This window comes from Labrus mixtus, chromosome 3 (assembly GCF_963584025.1).
Source record: "Labrus mixtus chromosome 3, fLabMix1.1, whole genome shotgun sequence".
In the NCBI taxonomy this organism is placed as follows: Eukaryota; Metazoa; Chordata; class Actinopteri; order Labriformes; family Labridae; genus Labrus; species Labrus mixtus.
The window spans coordinates 11,441,331-11,468,193 of record NC_083614.1 but is presented as its reverse complement, the minus strand read 5'-3'; the positions used below and the strand labels follow the sequence as shown (position 1 = coordinate 11,468,193).

The window sequence follows — 26,863 nt, the reverse complement described above, 5'->3', positions numbered from 1 at the left end:
GCTCTGGCTGTGCGCTCAGGAGCGTTTGCATGAAGCGTCTGTATGACAACAGTCTGTTGATAACGGCCACTGTATGGGTTGTAGGAGTGTATGACTAACACTGCTCCATTGTTTTTTCTGAATGTTTTTTATTTGACACAGCGCAAAGAGGATGTGGGTTCGGTGGGGGCGGCAAAAAAAATCGAACACATTTTGTGGGTCAGTTGACACTCAGGTTAACCAAATATATGTTCAAAAACACTGTCGAAGTGGATTTTTCAGAATATGTGCCCTTTAAAATTAGGATGAACCATGCTGTTTTTGCTAACTTTGATGGGTACTCTATGCGACTGCGCCCCACAAAACTTTTCTTTCCGTTTCTTGATCTAATGACAACCATTGCCATTGAAAGGCAGACCTGCAGAAATTCATGGAGGTATGCCAAGTATCGATCTGAGTCCAAATAAATGACTTCATGTATGTTTTAATTTTTTCTGGGTATCATACAGTGACCAGTGATTCAAGGATGGCAATAAAATGGAAAAGTGTTAGCTAGCTACATATATATATATATTTGGATTAGCAGCATCATATCCTAAGCCTATGTCCCAGTAAGTAAATCTATGTGTGTGTGTGTGTGTGTGTGTGTGTGTGTGTGTGTGTGTGTGTGTGTGTTACTTACAGATCGAGGTGATGCATGAGGAAAGCCAAGGAGGCTCCACCCACGTGGTAGTTACCAACGAGACAGAGGAGAGCCTGTCCAACAGACGCAGGTAAGGCGTGCTCACATGCAGCTTTCCTCTAACATTGCAGCACTGAAAAGACCCTTCAGTTATGTCATTTTCTAGGTGAGCAAACATGGTGTGTGTCAGGCCAGTTTGCACAGCAAGCTACATTCACAATTTCAGGAGGGGGGGGGGGGGGATCTGGTTTAGTATTAGTAAGACACACTTATTCCATGAATAGTTTGAAGAACATGTGATTTATTTAGTGTTTGTGATTGAAAGCCCTTTAATTATGTCACAGGACGTTTTCAGACACAGGTGGTGCAACTGTTCACATCCAGGTGACGGTTGTGTTGAAATGTAGGAGTCCAGTGTGGAATTTATCCATTTTCCCCCGTGGTGTCCGTCGGCAGTCAGAGCATGACAACATTTCTATATACAGGGGCGGTTCTAGTGTTTGTTGGGGCCCTAGGCAAAAATCATGTAGGGGGCCCCTCCAACCAGCGTTCATCACCGTTCCATCATGTCTGCCAGTCCACTCTTCCTCCTCTTCCTCTTTTTTCCTGTTTCTTTTTTTGTCTCCTACATACGGATAATTGTTCTTCATTTTTCTTAGTTGACTTTCATCGACATTTGGTTTTCAATGCATACAACGTTTAACAGGGCAACGAGAGGGAGTGCTGTCGGATGGGGCCCCCTTAAGGAGGTTGCCTACTGTGGTTGCAAGATTTTTACATTTTGGGCCACTGCTTTGATTTAAGTTTGTGAGCCCCCGGGGCCCCCTACTGGTCTGGGGCCACAAGCAGTTGCCTGCCTTGCCTGTTGAAAAGCAGGCCCTCTGACTATATATGACTTTTTTATAAAGATCAGTTCAAGACATTTCTCGTTATGGACATACAGGCTTCTGAATAGTATTTTATGCCTGATATCGGTTTTATTTAAAAGTTCAATGACTTCATAAAATATTTTAACAAACTACTTTTACTCTCTCTTTGGCAAATCTAGCACACATGCAAGTTTCAAATGACAGATATAAGGACACTGAAGAGGACATGTTGACAGATATAAGGACACTTAAGAGTACTTGTTGACAGATATAAGGACACTAAAGAGTACATGTTGACAGATATAAGGACACTTAAGAGTACATGTTAACGGATATAAGGACACTAGGGAGTACTTGTTGACAGATATAAGGACACTAAAGAGTACATGTTGACAGATATAAGGATACTTAAGAGTACATGTTGACAGATATACGGACACTTAAGAGTACATGTTGACAGATATAAGGACACTAAAGAGTACATGGTGACAGATATAAGGACACTGAAGATTACATGTTGACAGATATAAGGACACTAAAGAGTACATGGTGACAGATATAAGGACACTTGCGAGTACTTGTTGACAGATATAAGGACACTTAAGAGTACATGTTGACAGATATAAGGACACTAAAGAGTACATGTTGACAGATATAAGGACACTAGGGAGTACTTGTTGACAGATATAAGGACACTAGAGAGTACTTGTTGACAGATATAAGGACACTAGGGAGTACTTGTTGACAGATATAAGGACATTAGAGAGTACATGTTGACAGATATAAGGACACTAGGGAGTACTTGTTGACAGATATAAGTACACTAAAGATTACATGTTGACAGATATAAGGACACTAAAGAGTACATGTTGACAGATATAAGGACACTAGGGAGTACTTGTTGACAGATATAAAGACACTAGGGAGTACTTGTTGACAGATATAAGGACACTAAAGAGTACATGTTGACAGATATAAGGACACTAGGGAGTACTTGTTGATAGATATAAGGACACTGAAGAGGACATGTTGACAGATATAAGGACACTGAAGATTACATGTTGACAGATATAAGGACACAAAAGAGTACATGTTGACAGATATAAGGACACTAGGGAGTACTTGTTGACAGATATAAGGACACTAGGGAGTACTTGTTGACAGATATAAGGACACTAAAGAGTACTTGTTGACAGATATAAGGACACTAGGGAGTAGTTGTTGACAGATATAAGGACACTAAAGAGTACATGTTAACGGATATAAGGACACTAAAGAGTACATGTTGACAGATATAAGGACACTAGGGAGCACTTGTTGACAGATATAAGGACACTAAAGAGTACATGTTGACAGATATAAGGACACTAGGGAGTATTTGTTGACAGATATAAGGACACTAAAGAGTACATGTTGACAGATATAAGGACACTAGGGAGTACTTGTTGACAGATATAAGGACACTAAAGAGTACATGTTGACAGATATAAGGACACTAGGGAGTACTTGTTGACAGATATAAGGACACTAAAGAGTACATGTTGACAGATATAAGGACACTAGGGAGTACTTGTTGACAGATATAAGGACACTAAAGAGTACATGTTGACAGATATAAGGACACTGAAGAGGACATGTTGACAGATATAAGGACACTGAAGATTACATGTTGACAGATATAAGGACACTGAAGAGGACATGTTGACAGATATAAGGACACTAAAGATTACATGTTGACAGATATAAGGACACTAAAGAGTACATGTTGACAGATATAAGGACACTAAAGAGTACATGTTGACAGATATAAGGACACTTAAGAGTACATGTTGACAGATATAAGGACACTAAAGAGTACATGTTGACAGATATAAGGACACTAAAGAGTACATGTTGACAGATATAAGGACACTTAAGAGTACATGTTGACAGATATAAGGACACTAAAGAGTACATGTTGACAGATATAAGGACACTAAAGAGTACATGTTGACAGATATAAGGACACTTAAGAGTACATGTTCACAGATAGTGAACCAGTATCTACCTGCATGTGAATAACGAAACTTGACTCCACACTGAGCAGCCATGTGAGGCACCACCTTGAGATGTGTATCAAAGATCAATACAAAATTTAAAATCTATCAACAGGAGGTGACCTTGCGGTTAGGTTGCGCCCTTATGTACAGAGGCTGTAGTCCTCCAAGCAGGCAGCCCGGGTTCAGGTGTGGCTCCTTTTCTGAAGGTCACTCCCCTTACTAACTGTCTGGTCTCCCACTCTATTCCCTTTCGTTATCAAATAAAGGCAAAAAGCAACCAAAAGAAACTTCAATAAAAATGTATCAACAGCGTGTGAATGATAACTTATTGAATACTTAACTGTATTCTTAGTTTCATGCTGATTGCTTTCCATTGGAGGATCCACAAATGTGCTCCCTGAGCTGTAAAAAAAAGGTCCTTATAAGGTCATGATGGTGCTGACAACCCTGTACGCTCCCACCAATCCAGCCTGACTCAGATTTTTTTTTTTTTAAACCACAAGTCAACAGGATACAGCAGAGCAGTTGTGGTGAGAAAAAGAAGATGAGAGTCAGAGGAAAAGGGAGTCCGGGGGGATGGGGGGTGAGGGCACAGAGTGTGGTCAACAACAGGAAACAGAATGGAGGGACAGAAAGAAAAAGAAAACTCTCACATTTTTCAAATCTCATGATGAAAAACAGGCATGTTTTTTTTTGTTTTACTAAGGTCCGGAGATGGGAGAGACTGAAATTGCCCTTGACTTTTTACCCAAACATTTCCTACATTTTTTTCTGTCCGTACCTCTGACAGTAAACTCAGTCATCTGGGAACATTTAACTCAGAGTCTGACAGGATGTAGTGTCACTGGTGTTTCAGTAGAAAATCACTTTGCACTTTGTTATTGAAATGGTCGTGAGTCTGTCTCAGTAGACCAAAACAAAACAAAGTCTTATTCGATCTCACCAGCAGTCCAAAGTCCCAAAGACATTCACTTTACAATTTTTAAAATGAGAAAAGTGTCTACAATGTGGAAGGTTCAACAGGAAATCTAAGCACACATTTTGTATTTTAATGATTAATATTTAAAATATTTGTGCCTCTTATTTTTCTGTCCATTTGACCAATTTATTGATTCATTATGCATTGAATAAATCAAAAGTCACTTCTATAAGTTTTGTTTAGACTTAGCTAAGAACTCACCATGAGTCTGATGATACCAGCAAACACTGACAGATGACTAAACTTGTCAAATGTTCTGACCTTTTTACTCTAGCTTTGTACTCATTTTACAAATACATTTGTGCAGCATTGATATTGGGATCTTTACATTTTTGGAAATTTGAATTGTGCTTTTAATGGATATGATATAAAAATCTTTGGCAGTTTTTGACAAGATGCCATCAAGGATAGCTTTAATTGTAGCCATTAAGGGTTAAGTTATGCCAGTTTATAAAAATAAGACTGAATAAGAGTTGATCCAAGTGACAACCTCCGCTCTTGAAAAATTAAGCCAATGTGGAAGTGCAAAATCCTGCAGTTCGTCGACTGTCTACTAGAGGCTGGTTCCAGGAAAACCGGAAGTCACATAAACGCCACATGCAAAAAAGCCGTTTTTACAGCATATATAAACATGTTTTCAGCCTGGTACAAAAAAGAAATAAGTCTGATTAGTTATTGTCATCACTGGCACACACTTTACGGGGGGTGGATTTTTAAAAAACAACTATAAAGGCGCGTAGCTGGTTCATCAAGAGGCTTAAAACCGGCCTCAGCTCCAGCTCTCAGCCTGTCGTTAGGTTGACTGAAAGTTAGGTTGAAACAGGATTTCCAGCATGGCAGCTGCTGCTGATGACACTCCGGAACCCCCTGCAGGAACAGATAGGTGACATCACTCAGGCTTCGTCCATTAATATTTACAGATTTGGACCCGTTGGTTTGTGGGGACTTTTGATCTCACCTATTGCAGTCAATGTACTGGAAATAAGAATTCAAACTAACAAACAGCTACAGTGCCCTCTTTCATCAGTCAAATCCACCAAGCCTCTTGGTATGAAATACTTAACCTTTATACAGTGAAAATGGATGACTTATTAAAAAAGAAAATCACCCCCCGTTGAGTGTTCTGTAAAGAAATAAGCTTTTTACACAAAACGTGTTTTTTGAACCAGGATGTAAACATGTTTATTTCTGTTGTAAAAATTGACTTTTTAGAATGGGTGTGTATGTGACTTCCAGTGCTTTTGCAGCCAGCCTCAAGGGGACACTCAAGGAACTGCAGGTTTTTTCCACTTCTGCATTGGCATCAGTCTAATACTTAAAGGATTTTAAAGAAAAACCCTTTATAAGAATACACATTTTGAAATAAGAGCTTTGTAGTTTGAGGCTGAGAAAACAGTATCATCCATCAAACCTTGGTTGCTGCCTTTGCACACCTTTGGTTATATAAATGATATCTCACAAGTAGATTCCATTTGAAAAAGAAATCATAGTTAAGATCTAAAGAAAAGTGACGTCCTTCAGTGACACCAGAATTAATAACACTCTTTCTGAAAGATGGTTTAGATGTCAGCTTCAGACTCTCAAGACTGTTAAATTAATTCAAAAAAGGGTTCTTCTGTTGACACAGTAAAAAATGATCCTGCAGATGACTCAAGAACAGTGGGTCTTCTTTGCTTTACAGAACAGATGTGTTCTTTATTACAAAATAGCAAATACAGTCAACAAATTGTGAAATATAATGTTAAATATAATGAGAAAAAAATGGCAAAAAACTTTGTATAAGGTACCATCTTTTGTCTGTGGTACATTAAGTTCTCATTACTCCGTGTGTCTTCACGGGACAGGAATCATGTAAAAGCGGCCATACAGGAGTAAGTGTTCTGGTAATATGGCCGACAAAGAAGCATCACTTTCACTACTGTACAGTACAAATTACCCACAAATCCTCTAGAGTGGCTGTACACTGCAGGATCTGTTGCTTCCCGCCAAAGAGATCGCACATCTGTGGCGTGACCGTGCGATGTGATCATTTGATCATAGATGCAGGGGTGGTACGGAGCCTTGGCCTCCCCTGAAAAGAACACGTGCTCCTGGGCAGAGACGCCCATGGCCTTGGCACAAATCCCCATGAAGACGTCGTCGATGTACATGGAGGAGTTCAGCACCAAGGTCGCATGGTAGATCTTAGCAGCGACGTCCCCTGACACCACGTACCCAGCTCCTGCAGTGTAGTCCGGGTAGGATGGCCAGGGGTACAGCTCATAGGGAACGTGGTACTTGCTGTCTTTGCGGCGAATTGGAGGGGCTCCTCTGTGGACATGCCCCACCCAAAGGTCCTTAGCGCGCGATTGTCTACCCAGGACCTGCCGCAGGTACCTAACCAAATTGGGCATGTGGACGAAGATGTCGTCATCTGCCGACATGAAGAAGTGTGCCTGAGAGCAGTACTTGTAGCCCCAGTGGAACTGCATAATGAGTTTGGTAGTCAGGTTGTGGAAAGTGTCCAGAAAGTCCTGCTGAATCAGGTCGCCGTAGCTCTCGTCCTCCCGCATGAGCGCGCTCTGCACAAAGGATCTGTGCCCCTCCTCAGGGTGCACACCGAGGGCGAACACCAACCTCACGCTGTCCCCCAGCTTGGACCAAACGAAGCTCTCGTTCCCCCATGTGTCTCTGATGGCCTGGCGCCGCTCAAAGTTCTCCGGTGACGATTTCACAAACAAAAGCAGGAGGACCTCGTCAAATCTTTTCCCTTCTCTGCCAACACCTCCGCACTTGTCCGGGTGGTTGATCAGGTAAGGGTAGCTCCCCAAACCATTCACACTGTTGGCACCGTTCTTTCTCTTTTGATCGTTGGTGGTGACGACGAAGGAAGAATTGAGAAAGTCGTAGCTGTTGACCAGGTAGCGGTAGGTGTAGGACCTCATGTGGCTGACAACGTGGTGGTCCAGCTCCTCCCAGCAAACCATCACCATGCACAGGACCAGGCCGGTGGTGAGCAGCTGCACACACTGGCACTTGTGGATTCGGCGGAAGTTCATGAACATTGCGGCTAATTCTTATTTCTGTTGCTCTTTGAATACTGACAGCATGTATCCTCTTGATCCAGAATTTCACTCTCCTGGATCTATTTCTGAGTCTGTCTTGCGCGTCTCCACTTCTTTCTGATGGTAGAGTCTGTTATTTCATCTCTGCCTCCATTCACTTTCAAGCCTGACTCCTCGTTTGGCTCAAACATCTGCCTGTAGCGCTCCTTTCATCTATCCAATCATCTTCAATAATATCTCATCTGCTTTACCGTCTGTCGTCTGTCTCGTCTCACACGTATCCTCTTTCCTCTCCCCCTCCTGTCCAACAAACTGTTTTTTTTTTTTTCTTTTTTGATGTTGTCAAGTCCAGTAGGCTTTTGTCAGGCTCTTTAGCAGTCTGGGTGCACCGTCACTGATCTTCCTCCGCTGTGTAGAACAAAGGCTCCACTCCCTCATAGTGAGTGAGCCAGGCTGCAAAAAGCTCCGGGTAAAGTTCAGTGTCCCTCCTTCAGATTAAAAAAAATCAATATAGGCCTGGGTCTTCGTTCCCGAGGACCCCTGGTTAGCTTTCCCCTGCTACTCCACTTCCCTTGTTCCTCCTTTCTTCTGGGTTACTGTGAGGTCACTGTGTCACAGAAATACCTGGGACCTGAGGAGGAGAGACACGAGATTAGACTTAAACAAGCTTTGACAACAGATTTAAGAGGGAACAAAATGCCCAACAATTCTTTTTCATTTTAAAGAATGAGCAAACAAAGTACTTTGTACATTATTTCAATGAATTGCATTGATTGGTGATCAGAGCAAATTAATGGATTACTTCAGTCATCACACAAATCAATAATATACTGTCAGGCCCCAGCGTCTATAAAAATGAATATTTATGCCTCTTTTTATCTGGATTTTATTCTTTGTTTTCAAATGTCTGTGGGTTTCAGACTACTAGTCAGTCAACACCAGATGTGGGCTCCAAGGGAAAAAAATACACTGAATATTTCCTCACTACTTATGTTGGATTAGTAAAAGTCCAGTTAATTAATGAGAGAAAACACATATTGACAATTTTAAAGAATGCCAATTAGATGCATTTTTCACATCACACACAAACACAACACATGCAAACAACAGTGCAAACATACCACATGCTCTGGGCGAGGCTACATTACTCTTAATTAATGGGTCATTCCTCCGACTCCTCTTATAAGATTTGATTTGTTGCTGGTCGTGTCTTTGTGTTGTAGGCCTTTTCAGTCAATTATTCTGCCTCCACTAGATACGTTAGTTGTCCGTCTGTTGTGTGTCATGCAAATCCACACCACGTAAAACACCCACACAAAAGGCTGAATGTTATCAGATGTGGAGGAAGACAGGGGTTGGGGGTTAATCCATGAATGAGTTACAGTGGGCGCATTTAACAGATAAACGCTGCGCAAAATGAAGCAGGCAAAAAAGCAGACAACAGGGTAACCATGACAACCAGGTTACAAATCAAATCAAACCAAATAATAATAATAATAATAATAATAAAATAAACAATGTAAGGTGTGAGGATATACAGGTGAGTTAGAGTGTGTTGACCCCCCCCCCCCCCCCCCCTTTCCTCTGTGACACCGCGTAGACCTCATGCAGTGAAGTCTCACAACAACAACAACAACAACAACAACAACAACAAAAAACTACACATTAAGGTTCCTTCTCGTGGATGCTTCGTGGCGCAGGACGCGTGTGTGAAATGTGATTTAAAGGGGAACAGAAGACAGGTAGGCTATACGGTTTCCACCGCCTGTTTTAAAAGTCATTCAGTAAACTAGAGTAGCGGGATTAATCGAGCAGCGGCAGAAAAAAACAACAACGAATCACGCCAACGAAAATGTGCAACTCACCGAAGGTATATCTAGATCCGAGTTTCACGGAGATGAAGACCTTGAAAACTCAGCGGTCACCTGAGAAATGATTTCTAGTCGTGGTCGCCCCTTAACTATCCTCCACTGTGTGCATGCATGTTGGATTCGCTGCTGGCGGTTGCTACGTCACCACGTCACATTCGCGCGGCACACGGGTAACCACAGGTAACCACAGGTAAACTCTTTTGGGTCGTGTCCTCCCCCTCTGGGCGGTGTGTTGTGTGTGTGAGAGCTGTACATGTAGGCTGCTCTATAGTGTGGGGTGTTGGCTTGAGTTGGATGTCACTCTTACGCCCTTATTTAGTCTCGATCTATTGTTGTGTCACTAATTGCAGGTCAAAAAGTTGATCGTCGGATATTTCCCTTTAATATTCAAGGCTGGGTTAAGTTTATAGCAGGCCTTTTGGGTATAATGTTCATCTTTTGGGTCTCTGAGTTTCTTACATATTATATTCGATCTAGTATTTAAGAGTTCTGCAGGATATGTGTGTGTGTCAGTTATCAGCACACAGGAAAATGGTTTTCAAGATTTATTGATATGGTTTGTCTCCTGGCTGTGATATCTCTGCTGCAGACTTTCGAAGAAAATAAGTGCTTTTGCTGACTGAATTAAATTTGTAACACGTTCCACATCTGGGGGAGGTACAAATGAAAAAATGTTTGGAGAGAGATTTCATGCCTGTAGCAGTGTCTTTTTGAGTAAGTCCTGAGTTTTTTTTTCCGTTCAAATCCTTGAAATGTAGAATATAAGCAAATATTTTTAGTACATAAGTTTGTCCTTTATCCTTTAGGCTTCTTCTTCGTGCTACAGGACTGTAAAGCACATTCCTACCAACTGTACTCTGATAGCATATTTTTTTTAATAAAGGTTTCATAAATCTCAGCAGAAAGTATGCATCAATAATCTACAGAAAATATTATGTTTCCATGCACTTTGTAGTTCTATTTTGCTGCTGTCACTTCTTTATTAACGGGTCCTTTATTGGAGCCTCAGATTCATTTATCGTGCATCTTTGGCTGCCAAATTAGTTATGAGTTTGCTGCTATCTAAGGCATTTTTTTTATCCCCTTGTGATATCATGTTATGCCAAATATGTGTGCGCTGAAAAAGCTTTGTTGCACTCAGAATGGTGAGTTCAAATATTCATCATTAGAAGTATGAGATCACAGTAGGCCGACATGTTGTCTTATTTTACTTCATTCAAATAAACACCTTGAAGAGGAGCCATGGTAGGAGAGAAAGTTGACCCTGTTTGCAGAGAGAAAGTATAACTGATGCGATGAGGATTTCTTAAAAATTGCAGAGGCACATCTGCTATGAGGAAACAGATATTAGGAAATGATTGTCTGCCAAACGGTATTCATTATCCCGACAGCTGATAAACTGCGCTTGTACACTCGACACAACCAAAACATGCCAACTGGGACACGATGTGCTTACTAGAGTTTGGGCTCAGTTGTGTAGAGGGTCATCTTCTAATCTGAAGGTTAAGAGTTTGATACTTGGCTCCAAGAGTCTGCTTGTTAATTTGTCCAGGGGCAAGACACTGAACCCTAAATTGCTCCTGAAGGAATAGCGGTGTGTGTGTGTGTGTGTATGTGGGTTTGGTTTGACCCTGATGGGCAGATTGGCACTGTGCCACCTGTTTATGTGAAAGAGCGTGTCAAGCACTTTGAATGGTCTGAACCGTAGAGAGGGGCCATATAAGCACAGTTCATTTACTTATCTATCTAAGAAATAGCAGGTTGTTGTTCATAACCCTGCTTTGCAGACACTTAGGTCAGTGCAACAATACATTTAGAAATATACGTTTCCCGGGGAACAGGGTTAGACCTACACATCTCACATAGGCATAAATGACATACATTGTTGTATTTACAGTAACACAGGTATACGGCCAATCCCACCAAATAACTATTGTAAAAGTAAGTACAACCATTCATTAGAAAGTTGTGAGGTCATACTCTTTCTTCTATCATATTTCTTCCTGTTTGTCAAGACGTGCTCTGATGGTCTGTTGATGTGGGGACATGTCACTCCCGATGTCTTCTCTTTTTCCTTTGTGACATTTGGGTCCTGCGTCTAACCTGCTTTCCTACCATCGTGGGTTAACCCCAACAAACGCCTACAAAGTTTATTGCTGAGTTTCCAGTTTGTCTGATGTTTATTCAGTGATGACAGACGATGGAGACTACAATAGAAAAAGCTAACTGTTATTGAAGAAGTTAATCTTTCAACGGCATTTTTTTGTCAAATGACTAACTGTAAAGCTGAGTCAACATCTTCCATCGGCAACTTTGGGATCAATAAAGTATAAATCCATCCAACCAACCAACCAACCAAAAACATGCTCTTAGCAACTCCATGCATGGTTTGTCTCAGATACCCATATTTGTGTTTTTGAAAGTACATTTTCCAGAGAGCTGTTGCTAATGCTAGGACACAATTCCTTTCCCTTGTTTTTTTTTACATTTTCTTGGGTAAAAGCAAATATTAAGCATTCAGAGAAATTTAAGACAGCCATATTAGTTTCTACTAAGGGAAGCAGAAGTTCCAAGCTCCTAACAATGGTAACTGAAAGACTGGAGAGAAGGTCTCAAGGCGCTAAATGCACTGATCACACATGAACAGTAAACATTTACAGTGCTACTTCCACCCTGAACCCACCCTTTGTGCTCGTTTTAATACGGCTGGTTCTTCTGGAAGGAAGCCATAACTCTTCTGGAGGTCTTTGGAAAACACTGACTTCCTTTTCAGCATGACAGCTTGCATACCTGTCAATAGCAGCATGTCCTGTTTGTTTGATAAGCAAGCAAGTTAGCAAAGGCTGCAACACTGAGATTGATTGACACATGTACAGACAAATCAGTGTTGAACTTTGACTTGTCTTGCATTAGTGAGGTTTTCTATTGGTTGAAACAGCAACAGCCTTGGCAACGACATTAATTTAAATATAGACAGATGGATCAGTGTTGCATGGTGTAGTGTTTTGGTTGACTAAAATCAGTATAGAGACTGTTCCAAACCTGCAACATACAAATTGTTTTATAGATATTTGTGGGGACTTGGGACACAGTGCTTGAAAACGGGACGGTCCCGGTCAAATCAGGACCTATGGTGACCCAAGTATAGAAACAACATGAAATTGTAATTTTGAGTGTATATCATTGTATCATTGAGGTGTATAGCCACTTTTACTGTCAAAACTGGCACGGCAGTTCACAGAAATAGACTGGCCCATGACAGCAAAATCATTATTGTATATTGACCATGTCAACTATTTTGGCGAACTGTCTTTAACTACATGCGGGGTAATGTGAATGTAAGTGCCAACCCAGCACAAATACATATAATAGAGGGGCTTTAGCCTGACAGAGCCCTTGAGCAGAGAAGCTGCTGACATCTGCACAAAGTTGCCACACAATGGGCTGAACACATATTTCCACAGCAGCATATTTTGACTGAACACCGGGGTCAGCCAACAATAGAGAGCTCTGACAACATGTGGCCGAAGCCCTGACACCCATGGGTCTTGTGACCGAACATGCCACGAGGAGATCAAGTGTCGAGCCTTTGTGCATGTCAAGAAGTGATCTGTACATATTCATGTATGACCAGCTGATCATTCTTAAAAGAAACTATTCAACCATAATGAAATCAGGTCAGAAGAGAAGCTTTCCCTCTGTAAATACCTGTTGGTTAGAGTTCAAGAGGGTTATTCTTCCAAACAAACAGGAACTGAGGTCTTTTCTGTTTCCTCTTCATTTATATAATATGATATAATATATATCATAGAAATATGAGTAGGGCTATGCTAAGAGGAAGTCATTTTGGTTTGTTATTAGTACTGATACAAGCAAAATAACTTTACCATCTGTCTTGTCAAAGTGCTAACAGAATGGTCTTGGCAAAAAAACTTTCTATGGTCATTTTCCAAGTTGGAAGTTAGGCCAATGCTTCTTGAACCCAGGAGGGGGCCTGGCGACATGAAAGTTGGACCTGTGGCCCGGGCAAGGGCGTAGTTGAATGGGTGGCCTGGGCAACCCCTTGAAATCTGATTGGCTTCTTCAGGTGCCAAGCCAAAAATGCTCCACTTTGATAAGCTATTTGCTTTGTGAGAGGTGTTTTCAACGATTTGGGCTGCAGCAACTTTCTTTGTAATTCTATGTGGCACATTTCCTTTCAATAGATCTAAACTGAGACTTTGGACATTCATCTTCTCTTTGAGACCTTAAAGAAAACAAAACAAGAAGATTTAAATGTTGAGAATTAATTTGAAGAGTGGCAGTAACACCCCACGTTATGGTTTTTACAGGAAAATAACATCTCATATTACCTGTTTGGGGTGCACACAACCACAGGGATGTGGTCAAAACAAAGTGTTGGTAGCCCAGCAGCTAGTCTGATGGCACTTAAAACTGGAGTTACGCTTCATGAAGCTGCACGTAAACATACATGAATGCCCTGCAGACACATTCACATGTGTGTATTCACCTGAAACTAAGCATTCACTTTACATCTGCAGACAAAGTTAGGTTTCTCTGTATCAACACCTTGCTCATGGGATCTTATTGATTAATTATGACTGATTGATACTTTTTGATGGCATGTAAAAAACATGTAAATTTAGAGAAAGCTAATGTTGTACACTGATGACTGCAGTAGTAGTTTGACTGTGAATGTTCAGGCATGTGGCTGCCTGCAGGTGAGACTGTAATGTTATCTTACAACCGTCTGTGCAGGCTGTAACACAGATAGGCAAAGGACCACAGCCCCTCTATGACACGAATCAATGGATAACTCAGCACAGTTACAGTAAGGTGGTCAAACCGCTCATATACGTCCTTGTGCTCTCTGCTAGCAAATTCAATGCCCCCTGCCCCGAGTGTTTTTCACTTCTTTTCACTTTCAGTTGGCCTGAAGATAACAAAAGCCGATGAACTCATGGGGCACAAAATAATGAAAGTGGGGCAGCTTAGAATATGAGACTCACCCTCATGAGCTGCCGTTTTCTGATTCTTAAGAGTGAGAACATAATCTTGAGTCGCACACATTGACCGACACCAATGCTGCGCAGCGTTGTTATTTGACACTGATCTGTTCTTTATGCTCGAAAACAATCAAAGAGGCCAGATCAACGCACCAACATGTGTTCGACCGACACTTCAGCAGACAATACACATGAGTTCAGCTTACCACGTTGTGAAGAAAATAACAGGATTCTGAACAAAGTCTCTCAACAGCAGGGGAGTCAAATAAAAATGTTTTTTCTCTCACGTGTAACCTTCATTTACAAGCTCTGCTTCCCTCGCCATTGAGCGGCTTTAATTGTAAACAAATGTCCAACTTCTCCACTGTGGTCTGAAGCAGACTGAACAGATTACATGCTACCTACCTCGCTGAATTTGAGAACTGCCTAAGTAGGTTCTTATGCTGCTGTAATGTACGACTGTTTCATAGGTTTTGGTGCTCTACATACTGAGTGGTATCGGCCCTTGAGGTGTAATATTTCAGGCATGTGGAAAATGTCTGTTATTTGAGTTGCGGTAGCACATGCTTACTCAATGTGGGTTGATTCATACAGTCTTCATGCTTAGATACATCTTGCAGCTAGTCTGTGACACACATACTAAACTTTTTTTTAAATGAAACCTTCCTGAGTTCAAAAGAAACCAGAGAATGATTTCATAGAGTTTGCCATTAACAAGCTAACAGAATTAGCATGGCCCGTTTTTTTTTAACTTTAGAAACAATCTATATTACTAAAAAATGTCTTGCAAAATAGATTGTTTCATAAGTAAAGAAATGCTAAGCTAGCTTCTTAGCATCTCTACAGTCTAATGCTGCAGTTGTGTCATTGGTCAAAAGTTTGTGGCCTGCGGGCTGAAATAAAGTTTTCCTAAATTATCGCTACATGAAGGGGGCGGGCTCTGACACCTGTCACTCATTTCCAATGAAGTGAATGGAGGAGGATACTACGGTGCTTGGGCTGATACAAAGACGCTCATTTAGAGATATTACATGTTTTTCTTGTAAATATAAAGTTTGGTTGATACTCTAGTTTTCACCAACATTTCAAGCAATCTTTGCACCTGAATAAATGTGCCTTAAGTGATTTGTGTGCTCCAATTCTTTCTTTGAATCCTGTCTGAGAGAAGGAGCCCACTACAACCTCTATGGGAGAGCCCTGACCTCCATTTATGGAGTGGCTGAAGCGCAAGAGTTTGCTTCTACATTTATAACAATCTGTTGCCAGTTATTTAAAGAATCATTTATCATCTTTGTTGTATAAGACGGAGGAGGCTGAGCCCTACAAGCCCATACTGGGGACATACCAGCAGTCCCTAGTTGTACTTTGTGCCTACCAAAATAACTGCTGAGATGTGGGAGCACGGTGACATCACCACAACATTTTCCATTAGGCAAAGAAACACGAGCAGTCAGGCTATCTGTTGGAAACAGGCACACCCGGTAATGCAAATGATAAAGGACTTTATCGGTAAGAGAAACAAATGGAAGGGCACCTAAAATGTCACAATTTAGTCAAAGGGCAAGAAACGTTAGTTGGTGCTCAGCCAGCACGTGGGTGCACAACCCACCCAGAGGTGAAACTGTAACCTCTTTCATGTTTGGTGATCTTTTTGTTCACAAATAGAGGTGGGGAAAAAAAATCAATTTATGTACAGTTAAAAGGACACCATTCTTCAGCAGTGGCCTCAGCATCAAATGTCATAGCAAATATCAGGTGTTACCCACACACTGTAAATAGAAGCGTCGAAGCGTGAGTGACATCACCCGTCTGTTACTGCAGGGGACTTTGGAGTCCCATCAATGGCGGTCTCCATGCTGGAAATCCTGTCTCAGCCTAACTTTCATTCAACCTAACGACAGGCTGAGAGCTGGATCTGAGGCGGGTTTTAAGCCTCTTGTCAAACCATTATACCGTGCCCATCTGTCAGTCAGGTCAGCTGCCCCCCTAACTATGAATAACTCTTATCCTTCATAAAATCAAAACGGATGAGGTTTCAAAAAATTCACCTCCCGTACAGTGTGTGCCGATCAAACACGAGTTAATGAGACTTATTTTGGTTTTTGAACCAGGCTGTAAACATGTTGATTTCTGCTGTAAAAACTAGCTTTGTTGAATGGGTGTGTATAGTGACTTCCTGTGCTTCTGGTGCCAGCCCCTAGTGGACACTTGATGAACTGCAGTATTTTGCACTTCCATTAGGTTGCAGCTTGGTGTTACCACACAGCAGCTCCTTAACAACGAATTAGACGGCATAAAAGTGTGCTTCATGACACAGCTCAGCTTACATATAAAGTTATTTGCTCAGTGTCAACCAGTGAAGATAAAATGTATGCTTTCGTAAAGTAAACACAATGCAATGAAAGGTGAATACAGAAATACAGACAGAGAGCAGGAAGTTCTAAGCAAACAGGCAAAGTGCATGATTGCAGGTTTTGTAGGAAATAATTAAATCACAAAAGCAAATCACAATGAATGACAGCAGTATTGCTTGTTGTAATGGAGGCCACATATTGTTGATGTCTACATATTAATCATCAATACAAAAAGATTTGTGGTGGATGTAGCGGGATGGGTTGTTGGATGTTGTCTCACAGAAATCACAACTATTAAATCTGCAATCAAACAGTGACCATCGCTGCCTTTTACTTCCCAAAAAAAAGTCTCACAACCCGTGAAAAAGCTCTTCTTCTCCTTTTCAGCTTTTTCAGATATACTCTATGGGGTTTTTTCAGGTTGCTGTGTGAGTCTGTTTTTGCCTTTAACCCTAATCTTACATCTGTTTCCTTTTGCTTCATTCTTATCAGTGTGACCCAAATTAGGTCTCTGACCCAAATGATCACAGTTGAACATGGTGGTTTCATGTGCTGGTTCAGCAGACACTTATCAGTTCTTAAAAAAATAAATCAACGCAATCGTCATTGCATTAACCTCTTATTTCTTTGTTAAGTTGAGCTGTTTTGCAAACTGTTGCTTTTGCATGTTGCACATGGCATCAGCACTTTTCGTTCAAATATAAAAACACATATGTTGGATTAAATGATTTCTTACAGGTTTGTCCTCTTATAAAATAATGTATTGTAGATGTAGAACGAACGATCCAAGACAATATTTAGATGTCTGAAAAGGTACTGTACAACGACACCAAAGCATGGCGAGGCCTCTTCATACATACTTATGAAGGACTGTAAATTCTTTGGAGTGTTAAGAGAACTGCGGGTCCTTTTAAAATAGCTTATTAAGTCGGCGTTAGGTTTCTCCAAAAGAGTCGGCTTTATTGGACAAGTAGTATTAAAGGATTTGTTATTTGCTCAAAAAATAGTCCCACAGAAATGAAGCTAAAACTTGCCCAAAGGTAAACATGAAGGTTGTTAGTTTTCACATCCTGTTTGCTCTTGTGTGTGTTCTTTTTGCTAAGCTATCCTGCTCAGCCTTATAAGCCCGCTTCATCCCCTCCGCCCCGCTGGATCCGTCCTGTAAACTCTGGATATGGCTCTGCAGACTCTCTGCTTAAAAAGTGATCTCAGTTCTGGGACTATTTACTTGTTTGACTTCATCACCTTGACACACTCTGCTTGTACCCCCCCCCCCCCCCCCCCCCCCCCTCCCCCCTCCCCCTCTCACATCTAACTTTGTCTGTCAGTCTGATACTGCAAGCTGACACCTCTAGCCTTGAACACTGGGAGGTAATATAAACTCAATTTAGAGCAACACCCTTCAAGCACACATACACACACACACACACACACACACACACACACACACACACACACACACACACACACACACACACACACACACACACACTGTTATGGTGACTTACCCGACTGTTTCTGAGTCCATGTGTGAGGCAGAGATACATCCTTCTGTTCGGCTCAGCTCAGCTCCTGTAAAATCACTCACTCCTGGAATCTGGAATCAGTCGACTTGTGACTTTCTCGCTATTTTTCCAAAGACTTCTCCTTTTCTCTCTTCATTTCCAAAGTATGTCACTAAGATTTTCCCCTTCTCTTCTTTTTCCTCTCACATTTCCCCCTGTTCATATCCTGTGGTCTACGTCGGCAACTCAGCCGAGCCTCACAGGTCTGCTTTCATCGTCCTCAACCCTACACTGAGCATATGTGTCAGTGGAGTGGAGTTGGTGGGTGGGTTGTCTGGGTTGGTGGGTGGGTTGTCTGGGTTGGTGGGTGGGTGCGTCTTTTAAAAAAGGGGAGGAACAACTATGCAGTGTCAGTGCTCATGGGAAGAATCTCCTGTTTGAGTTGAACAGGATAACAGAAAACCAAAGTGCTCACTATAAAGATAATGGATGGATATTAGCGCTAATTGCTTGTTGCCTGCAACTGGAACCGAAACCTCAGTGAAAGCAAAAGTTTTATCTTTAACAGGAAACTGTCAACAAATCATTTACAATCATCTCTACACCCAAAGAGCTCAAATGAATCGGTTCTTTGCAAATTAAAAGTTTCTTTCAAACATGCATTTTATTGCGGAATCTTTGAGGTGGAGCTGTATGGAGGGAGTATTCTTAAAGGTGTTGTACAAGATGTAGAAATAGAATAAAAACATAAACTTGTTAAAGACATAATGTGCGATTCAGTCTTCAAAGATTTGAGTCTTCAGTTTGTCTTTGTGGCCCTGCTCATGTGATTTACTGTGGATACATTTGGACATTGACTCTTCTTATGGAAGCGCCGATCCTTTGACATTAGCAAGAACCTTCTTCATGTTTTTAATCAGGGAATCTTGACTTGTGTCATCTTTTAGTCTGTGTTGTGCTGTGCTGGGCAGCATCTGTGTGGATGATCAAATATAGGGTCAATAAGCGGATGATCAATAAATCTGGCTCTGTGATCGGTATTACACCCAGACTCTCTTGAAGTTACCTTGAAGACGAGAATGAGGACCAAACTAAAAACGGTTCTGATCTTTGAAGGCGATCCTTTGCTCGGTGGTTTTAATGGATTTTAATTGCCGCTCCTTCAGTGAGCGACTAGTGATGCCTTAGACTTAGAAGTTCCTTTGTTTGTTCCAGCAGCGGTCAGATATTTTAATGAACATTTTTAGTCGTGGCTGTATTATGTCTCAAATGGTCTCAAACAGTGTATTTACTTGTTGTGTTCTGTGATTGTACTGTCCATATTGTTTGTTGGGTGTATGAATTGTCCAGACGGAAAATGAGTTTCTCCGCTGGGGATTGATAAAGTTTTTCTCATTGAATCTAACGTGGGAACATGTGGATTGACATGATTGTGGGCGGCAGTAGTTCATTCTTCAGGGACTTGGGGTGAGAACCCGACGGTCTGGAAATTGGTCTGGAAGCTGGAGAGGGGCCATCACTGTAACGTCTCTCCATTAATGCATGTCCAGAGGATCCTGTTTCAGCATGACTCGACAACAGAGTGTAAAAGAAATTTCCCCTTGTGGGAATAATACATTATATGAAAATCTCAATCAAAACGATAACAAAAGATGACGTCGAGGGTAGCAGGGAATCATGGGAGTCTATACTCCCCTCCAGAGTCTCTGTAGTTTTATTTTAAACAATCTAAAGACGTTTATGAATCTAAGCCGATATTTTTTAAAATATATTTTCAAGATAATCCTGTTTGAAGCTTTAGTTCATACCGAGCGGAAACCTCCAGTTAGGAATACAGAAGTGAAAAAATCTGCAGTCCCTTGAGTGTCCACTAGCCAAGCTAGTAAGGTCCATATTAAAATGGCCATTTTCACAGCAGAAAAAAAACATGTTTACAGCCTGATACAAAAAAAACTTGTATCAGTGGCTAATTTATTAATTTCTTTATTGGTACACACTTTATTGGGGGTTAAATAACTAATCTGTTTTACATTTTCTAAAGCCTAATACTACTCATAAATCTTCATGTTAAGGGGCGGGGCTAAGTTGACTGACAGCTGGATGAGTTGTAGCTGTTTGCCAGGAGGCTGAAGGCCTTCAAATCTTTCGCCTGTTACTAGAATCATTGAAAAAGAATGAGGAAGTATGTCCAATATGGCGACTGCCATCAATCATCATCAAAATGCCTCTTAAAATTTCTGATACTAAGTGCACATAAGTGAATGACCAGTAGATGAGTGTACAGGTATGCATATGTGTGTATGACACCATATACGTCAAAGCAGACATTACATTCAAACTCTCCCAGTCGTCTGTGGGTCATTGGGGACACATGTTCCAAGGTGGGACTGGGTCTTCAGTTGTTTTGAGAGAGAATTCAAAACAGCATTGTAGGTTGGTGAAAGATGGTGTCTCAAACAACCACCTCGGTTAAAGATCTTCAATCAAGTCCAGTTGCCTTTGAACCAAACTTTGAATTTACCATGATCTTGATGACTGAGAACCTACACAGACAGACGATCAGTCTCAGCGCTATGACACTGTTTTTCTGGAACTTAGAAAGTACTCAAGTTCAGTAGCAAAGCCCTGGAGTTGGTGTCTGTAGAACAGAAATCCTAATGCAGCTAAATGTTTGTGTGTCAAGTGTGTGAGATGTCAAGTTGCTTGGAACTATCGTTGTTGGTTAAGAGCATTCGTTTGGTATCGAGTAATACCTTCAAGTATATATAAAATGCATGTGTCCTGAGCTGCATCAGCTGACACAAACATCATGTGCAAAAAAGGCAATTAGAGCGGAGCTTGAGGAGAAGTCTGTGTCTGTGTGCATGAGCATGTGTGTGTGAAATTGTACAAATCAGCACCAGCACATATGCTGTGCGTTTGAACACACAGCCAGGGGTTGTGTTGTGTGTTCAGGCAAGGAGCACACAACACAACCTCTGTGCTTGTGCCACATTCTTACATATAACAAGGTTAGAGGGAAGTAGGTACTTGAGTTACAGTCCAAGCTGTGTGAATGTGAGGCAACAGGAGTGAGACACCTGGGAATGCAGCGAGTCTGCAGCTGCTCAGACATTTCTTCCATTTCCTGTACGTGTGCGTGTGTCATATGATAACGGATATATGCATCCGTTGCATTTGCTTTTATCGTTATGGATCTTTGAGACTGTAGTGTGCACCAGAAAGCCTTTTAGGACATCTGTAGGCTTGTGAATGCTTCTTAAAATGCACCGGGTCAGAACGTGTGTGTACACATGCCAAGGATGAGTCTATGGTTCAGGTTGACTCGACTTGTGTTATTGACATAGGAAAGTCTGAGATTGAATTGTCTGTCCAGCTCGTGTTAAATCTTCTCACATTAATCAATAAGGGTCCTCGGAAACTAACACAGGCCTGGGTTTTCTCAAACTATAGGTCAGCAATCTCAGATGAGAGATAACAATCTGTTAATTTTTCTTATTTCGTGGTGAAATATTCAAAGTTGTTGTGTCATATTCCTACACCTCCATTCAATGAATCTTTATTTGTAAAGCGCCAACCAATGCATTAAAAATGTTATCTAGAGACGCACATAAATACAGCAGAAATCAAGTATATCCTCTGTTAATGTCTCTCTGAAACTGTCTGCAATGGTCTGTCTTACTTATGGTGCGTTATAATTCACAACTCCTTCATGCAGACATGAGTGGAGAGGGGTTGGAGGGGTGACGCTGGAGGAGAGCGGAGGATTCAGAATAGAGGAGCTGTTAAAGCCCTGACACACCAAGGAGGTCGTCGGCCGTCAGTCCTAGTTGGACCGTCAGAGGAATTGTCGTCGCCCTAGTTTTTTGCCGTGTGTCCGGCCTTCCTTTGGCCGATTTGAAATGTTGAATCGGCGTGGGCAGTCGTTGAGAGAAATCTCTCTGATTGGCTGTCCGGAGGTTTCAATTATCTCCAGCTCTCGTAATATTTACAGTCTATGCTCTCGACACAGGATTGGAAAAGCCCCTAGAGCATGCCGCTGTATCCGTGCTTTCACCCATTTTGTCGCCTCCGCCCCATTTTTTTCTTTTTCCACCAAAAGACCCAGGGCTAACAACACCAGTGCCATTTTCAACTTTATTTTTTCACTCCATTTTCAAAGACGTTATTCTCGGTTTGTAGGCTACCTATAATACGAGTGGTGCACGACAGCGGTGTGAAAATGGTCTTCTTGTTTCATAACAGCGGACTACCGCCGCCTGCTGGCATGGAGAGTTAATTCCTCTCACGCTTGTGCAGAACGGACGTGGTGGTTGGCCATCAGCTGTAGTCTTTGCGGTGTGTTCAAGTGAAACTTTTTGGCCAAGACAAGAGCCGACATGAGGCGACGCCACAGGCTGCCTTCGTCGCCACTAGTTCTTTGCCGTCTGCTTGGTGTGTCAGGGCCTTTACCAAACAGCAGTTTGTTTTGGTTTATTGCTAAAGGGTGACATCTACTGGATCAAAAAAGTTGCACAACTTGTGCAACTGTGTTTGAAAGCTCAGGATGAACCAAAAAAAAATGATAAAGTACAGCTCATTGCATGCTCAAAATGTAAGTGTTTGCACACAGACAAACATTTCTTCCATTTCCTGTATGTGTGTGTGTGATATGATAAATGGATGCATCCGTTGCATTTGCTTTTATCTTTATGGATCTATGAGACTGTAGTGTGCATCAGAAAGCCTTTCAGCACACCTCTGTAGGATTGTGAATGCTTCTTAAAATGCACCGGGTCAGAATGTGTGTGTACAGATGAAAAGGACCGGAACTGTCTATGGTTCAGGCTGACTCTGTGTTATGGATGTAGCAAAGGTCTCCATGTGTTTGAAAGCTTAAGATTAAAAAAAGTTGACTACAAATTACAAGTTTTTTTTATCGTTCCTGTCACCTGTGTCTCTAACCCTTACCCTAACTGAGCACAAACAGCTTCTTCTGCTTAAATCTTTCAAACCTATTTAGAAAGAAATCTTTTTGAGTTTCCTAAACTTCATGGATGTGCAAACGTACAGCTTGTTGTTACAAGATCTATTAATAAGTCCTTATTAAGTTGCTGCAAATGAATTGCTGTGGAGCCTCATGAACTCCCATGTAAAGCCGTTTTCACGTATGCACTCTCGAGATTCTCCCGACCTGGCTGTTCACACATGCTCCTCACAGCTCACTTGGACTTGCTGCGGAAAAAATACTCGGGGTCTAGCAGGAGTTTTTCAGGAGATTTCTGCTAGTGTGAAAACACTATAAATTCTAAAATGGACTTGAGCTTGTATCGTGACAATGAGCAAGTCTTCTGACTACTCAAAGTGCTTTTGCACCGCAGGTCACACCTACACATTCCCATTCACATGCTGATGGTAGTCTTCTATGTAAAGTGTCCTTCAGTGTTAACTGATTTATACACATGCACACACCACTGATGAAGCAGCGGGAGCAACTTGGGGTAACCATCAGATAACATAACATACAATATGTGTTCTTGTTCTAAGACGTTTTTTTTCCCCACATTAGTTATTAGAAGATTTCCCCTAGGTTTACAGCGTTGGGGGGGGGGGGCAAGCCGACATGACGACACAAACACTTGAAGGAATCTTGGTGTTCATGTGTTACTTTTAATGACAGCTGTACTTTTCTATCAGAAAGGTATCCTTAAATGACTTCTTTCCCTGATTTCCGACTCTATCCACTCTATCCAAAAAATTGGGGGGCCGTTCCCCCAATATAATGGTAGGGGAAACACTGCACATTATTGGACTTTTCCTGCAAGGTGTTAAACCACTATGAGGTGGTTAATACTATTCAAAATGAAGACCAAGCTGTGGTTGTTTAAGGGGAAGCTGTTTGAACTCTGATGATTAGTCATCAGTCTGAAATGTTTGTAAGAGAGGCTGCGTCGCTCGACAGAAGCAAATATTGCAGATGTCTCTTGTGTTAGTCATCTCTGCCTTTGGCTAGTTGCTTGAGGCTATGAGCTAAACACGTCCATGAGCTAAATCCTACCTAACTGTTTGTGTCCAAGTTACAGTGTTAATGATCAAAAACACACTTCCTGACAATCCATCCTATATTTTTATATTATCTTCTGATATCACCTCATTATAGTCAGGCTATTAGCCTTTAGAAGAAATCTTCCTCTGGATAGAAGGATTCCAACAACACTGATTTAGTCTTGATTAAGATTCTTGATTTGGGCTGCACGGTGGTGCAGTGCTTAGTTAGTTTGCACATAATATCTAGTGAATGATTTAGCAACTCCTGAAAGTTGGACATAAATGTGCCCTGTTTGCTCATAATGGATATGACTGGAAAAAGGAAAGAGCTTTACTTTGTACCACAGCAAAGAGTTTTGAAAAGGCTTTTGGGAGACAGATCCTGATGAAGTCTGATCTCACTGCTCATACAAAAACATCCACAAATCAATCTCTTCTCAGTGAGGGGCTCATTACCGCTGTGCCAAGATTGAAAAGCCATTATTTGTGTTTTCATGTTGTTGTCATTAACAAGTTAGTGCGGGTCCCATGTGACCAAAGAGCACTTCACTGACATATTTATTGCTGGTTACTGATCCATTAGTTTGTTTGTCAGTTTGCAAAGGGTCCCAGTGAGAGCACGGATGAATTAAAGAAGGAAACTCTGATTAGCAGTGTGCCCGAAATCACCACATTGTTTTCTCTTTCTCTGCAGACATATCATGACGGAGCTGATCGAAACGGAGAGGCTGTATGTGGAGGAGCTGCAAAGCATCATGGAGGTACAGTACATCCCCTACCCTAACCCTAACCCTAACCCGTGTTGCATCATAGGTTATATTGGAAACATCTGCGGTCGTTCATTGATAAGCTGAATATGTATCTATTCTGCAGCTTGAGCAGCAAAATGACTTAAGGTGTCTGTAATCACTGCTTTGTACCATTTTTGAATTTTACCCTCAGGCTGTTATTTCATAATTAAAACCAAAGTACTGACAGTAGTCCAGTCCTGATTAGTGAAGGGGTTGGAGCGCTGATTGAAATTAGGCCTTCTGAAGGTCTACTTTAAAGGATTGGTCCTGATTTAAAATCACTTGGGTGTTATTTTCAGAATTACGGCTATTTGACGAGTGGATCAATCATCTAATTATAATTCAAATTTAACTCAAAGTTGTTTGACTCGCGTATAAAGTCCCTTTTATATATTTTTTATTTTCAAGTCAGCCTGCCTTGTAAACCAAGCACGCTTCATATTTACGCAAAGCCATGCATGTGTTGCATTACAACGTTGTGTACAAGAGGTAACCGTGCTCAGGCCCGGTTAGTCCAGGAGCAGTGTGAGTGCCGGACAGCGGTGGAATGGGGAGGGGGAACAATCGGGCTTATCTACGGGACGGTACGACTTTGCCAAGTGTGAGTGCGCCCTTATTTCCCTCCAACAGAGGGCCAGTTCAGTCTGTTACCAATAAGAGGGCTGTTTGACACATATCATTAGCTTGAGCTTAAAAACCAAAACAATAGATTCAAACGTCAAAAGGAAAATTGTCGCATTATTTTATGGACAATTGAAGAAAATCCATTGGCTTCTCCATTTCTGACACGGACATAGCTCTTAGTATTGAATTTCGTAGGCAATTGTGAATGAAAGTATTTTCTTATCGAGGCATCCAATAGCACTAAGACTACTGGTGCATTCTTGGATTCGATATGTGCGTGTTGATTGCTATTTGGACGAAAGAACACTTCATTACTTTGTCTCATAAATTCAACCTTCAGACACCTGGAAGTGTTTGAACTTTTTATGATCTGCTGGGTTGACTATGTGCGATCCATTTTCTCTTGGATTACACAAGCATGAGAGATTGAACTCATGCAGGGATGCATTGATTCTAACTGTACTGTATATTGATTGAATGAAGCCCAGCATAAAGTGTTAGTGTATATTAGTCCATACCTCATTCTCATCACCCACAGTAGTCGATCTGTGCGTTGAGATGGGCAGAGGTTAAACATCTTTTTCTCTTATCATCTCAGGTTAAATTGATTAGCCAGGACTGGTTCCCCGCACAGATAGACGATTTATGGCTAATTTCTCTCTCTGCTGTCTCTTTCTTCCTCGTCATCTCATTAATCTACCCTCCATCTCAAACCCCCTCCCCCAACACCAGGGTTACTTTGCAGAGCTGGATAACTCAGAGCTCAGCCACCTCATCCCTCCCTCCCTGGAGAACAAAAGGGACGTACTGTTCGGAAACCTGCCCGAGATTTATGAATTTCACAACAGGTAAGGAGAACACACCACAAGAGTCTGATTTTTATTTTATTTTCCCCACAGAGTCTTTTATATATAAAAAAAACATATAAACATACAAACATATAAACATGTAAAGGATTGTTGTGTTTATGCCCAGTGGTTATTTGGATGCACCTTTTGCCAATTGACAATTTGTTTGCATGATGCATAAAGGGAACTAAAAAGGCAAAACATAATTCTATGCCTTCTCACTTTTTGTAATGTCCACTAGGGGG

General features: G+C 41.4%; 2 protein-coding genes across 2 annotated transcripts in view; one reads left to right on the top strand and one right to left on the bottom strand.

Annotated features, from left to right (window-relative positions):
• Positions 1-26,863, top strand: part of mcf2l2 (MCF.2 cell line derived transforming sequence-like 2) — a 132,694-nt gene that overhangs the window by 56,591 nt on the left and 49,240 nt on the right. The window contains exons 15-17 of the mRNA XM_061031399.1: positions 664-752; positions 25,050-25,116; positions 26,503-26,618. Coding sequence (XP_060887382.1) covers positions 664-752; positions 25,050-25,116; positions 26,503-26,618 — 272 coding nt within the window. The remainder of the gene's footprint in view (positions 1-663; positions 753-25,049; positions 25,117-26,502; positions 26,619-26,863) is intronic.
• Positions 5,703-18,646, bottom strand: b3gnt5a (UDP-GlcNAc:betaGal beta-1,3-N-acetylglucosaminyltransferase 5a). Its single transcript, XM_061031367.1, has 2 exons — positions 18,332-18,646; positions 5,703-8,223 (listed from the first exon to the last, which is right to left on the bottom strand). Exon 2 carries the CDS (start codon positions 7,590-7,592, stop codon positions 6,396-6,398), a length of 1,197 nt encoding a protein of 398 aa, XP_060887350.1. The 5' UTR covers positions 7,593-8,223; positions 18,332-18,646; the 3' UTR covers positions 5,703-6,395.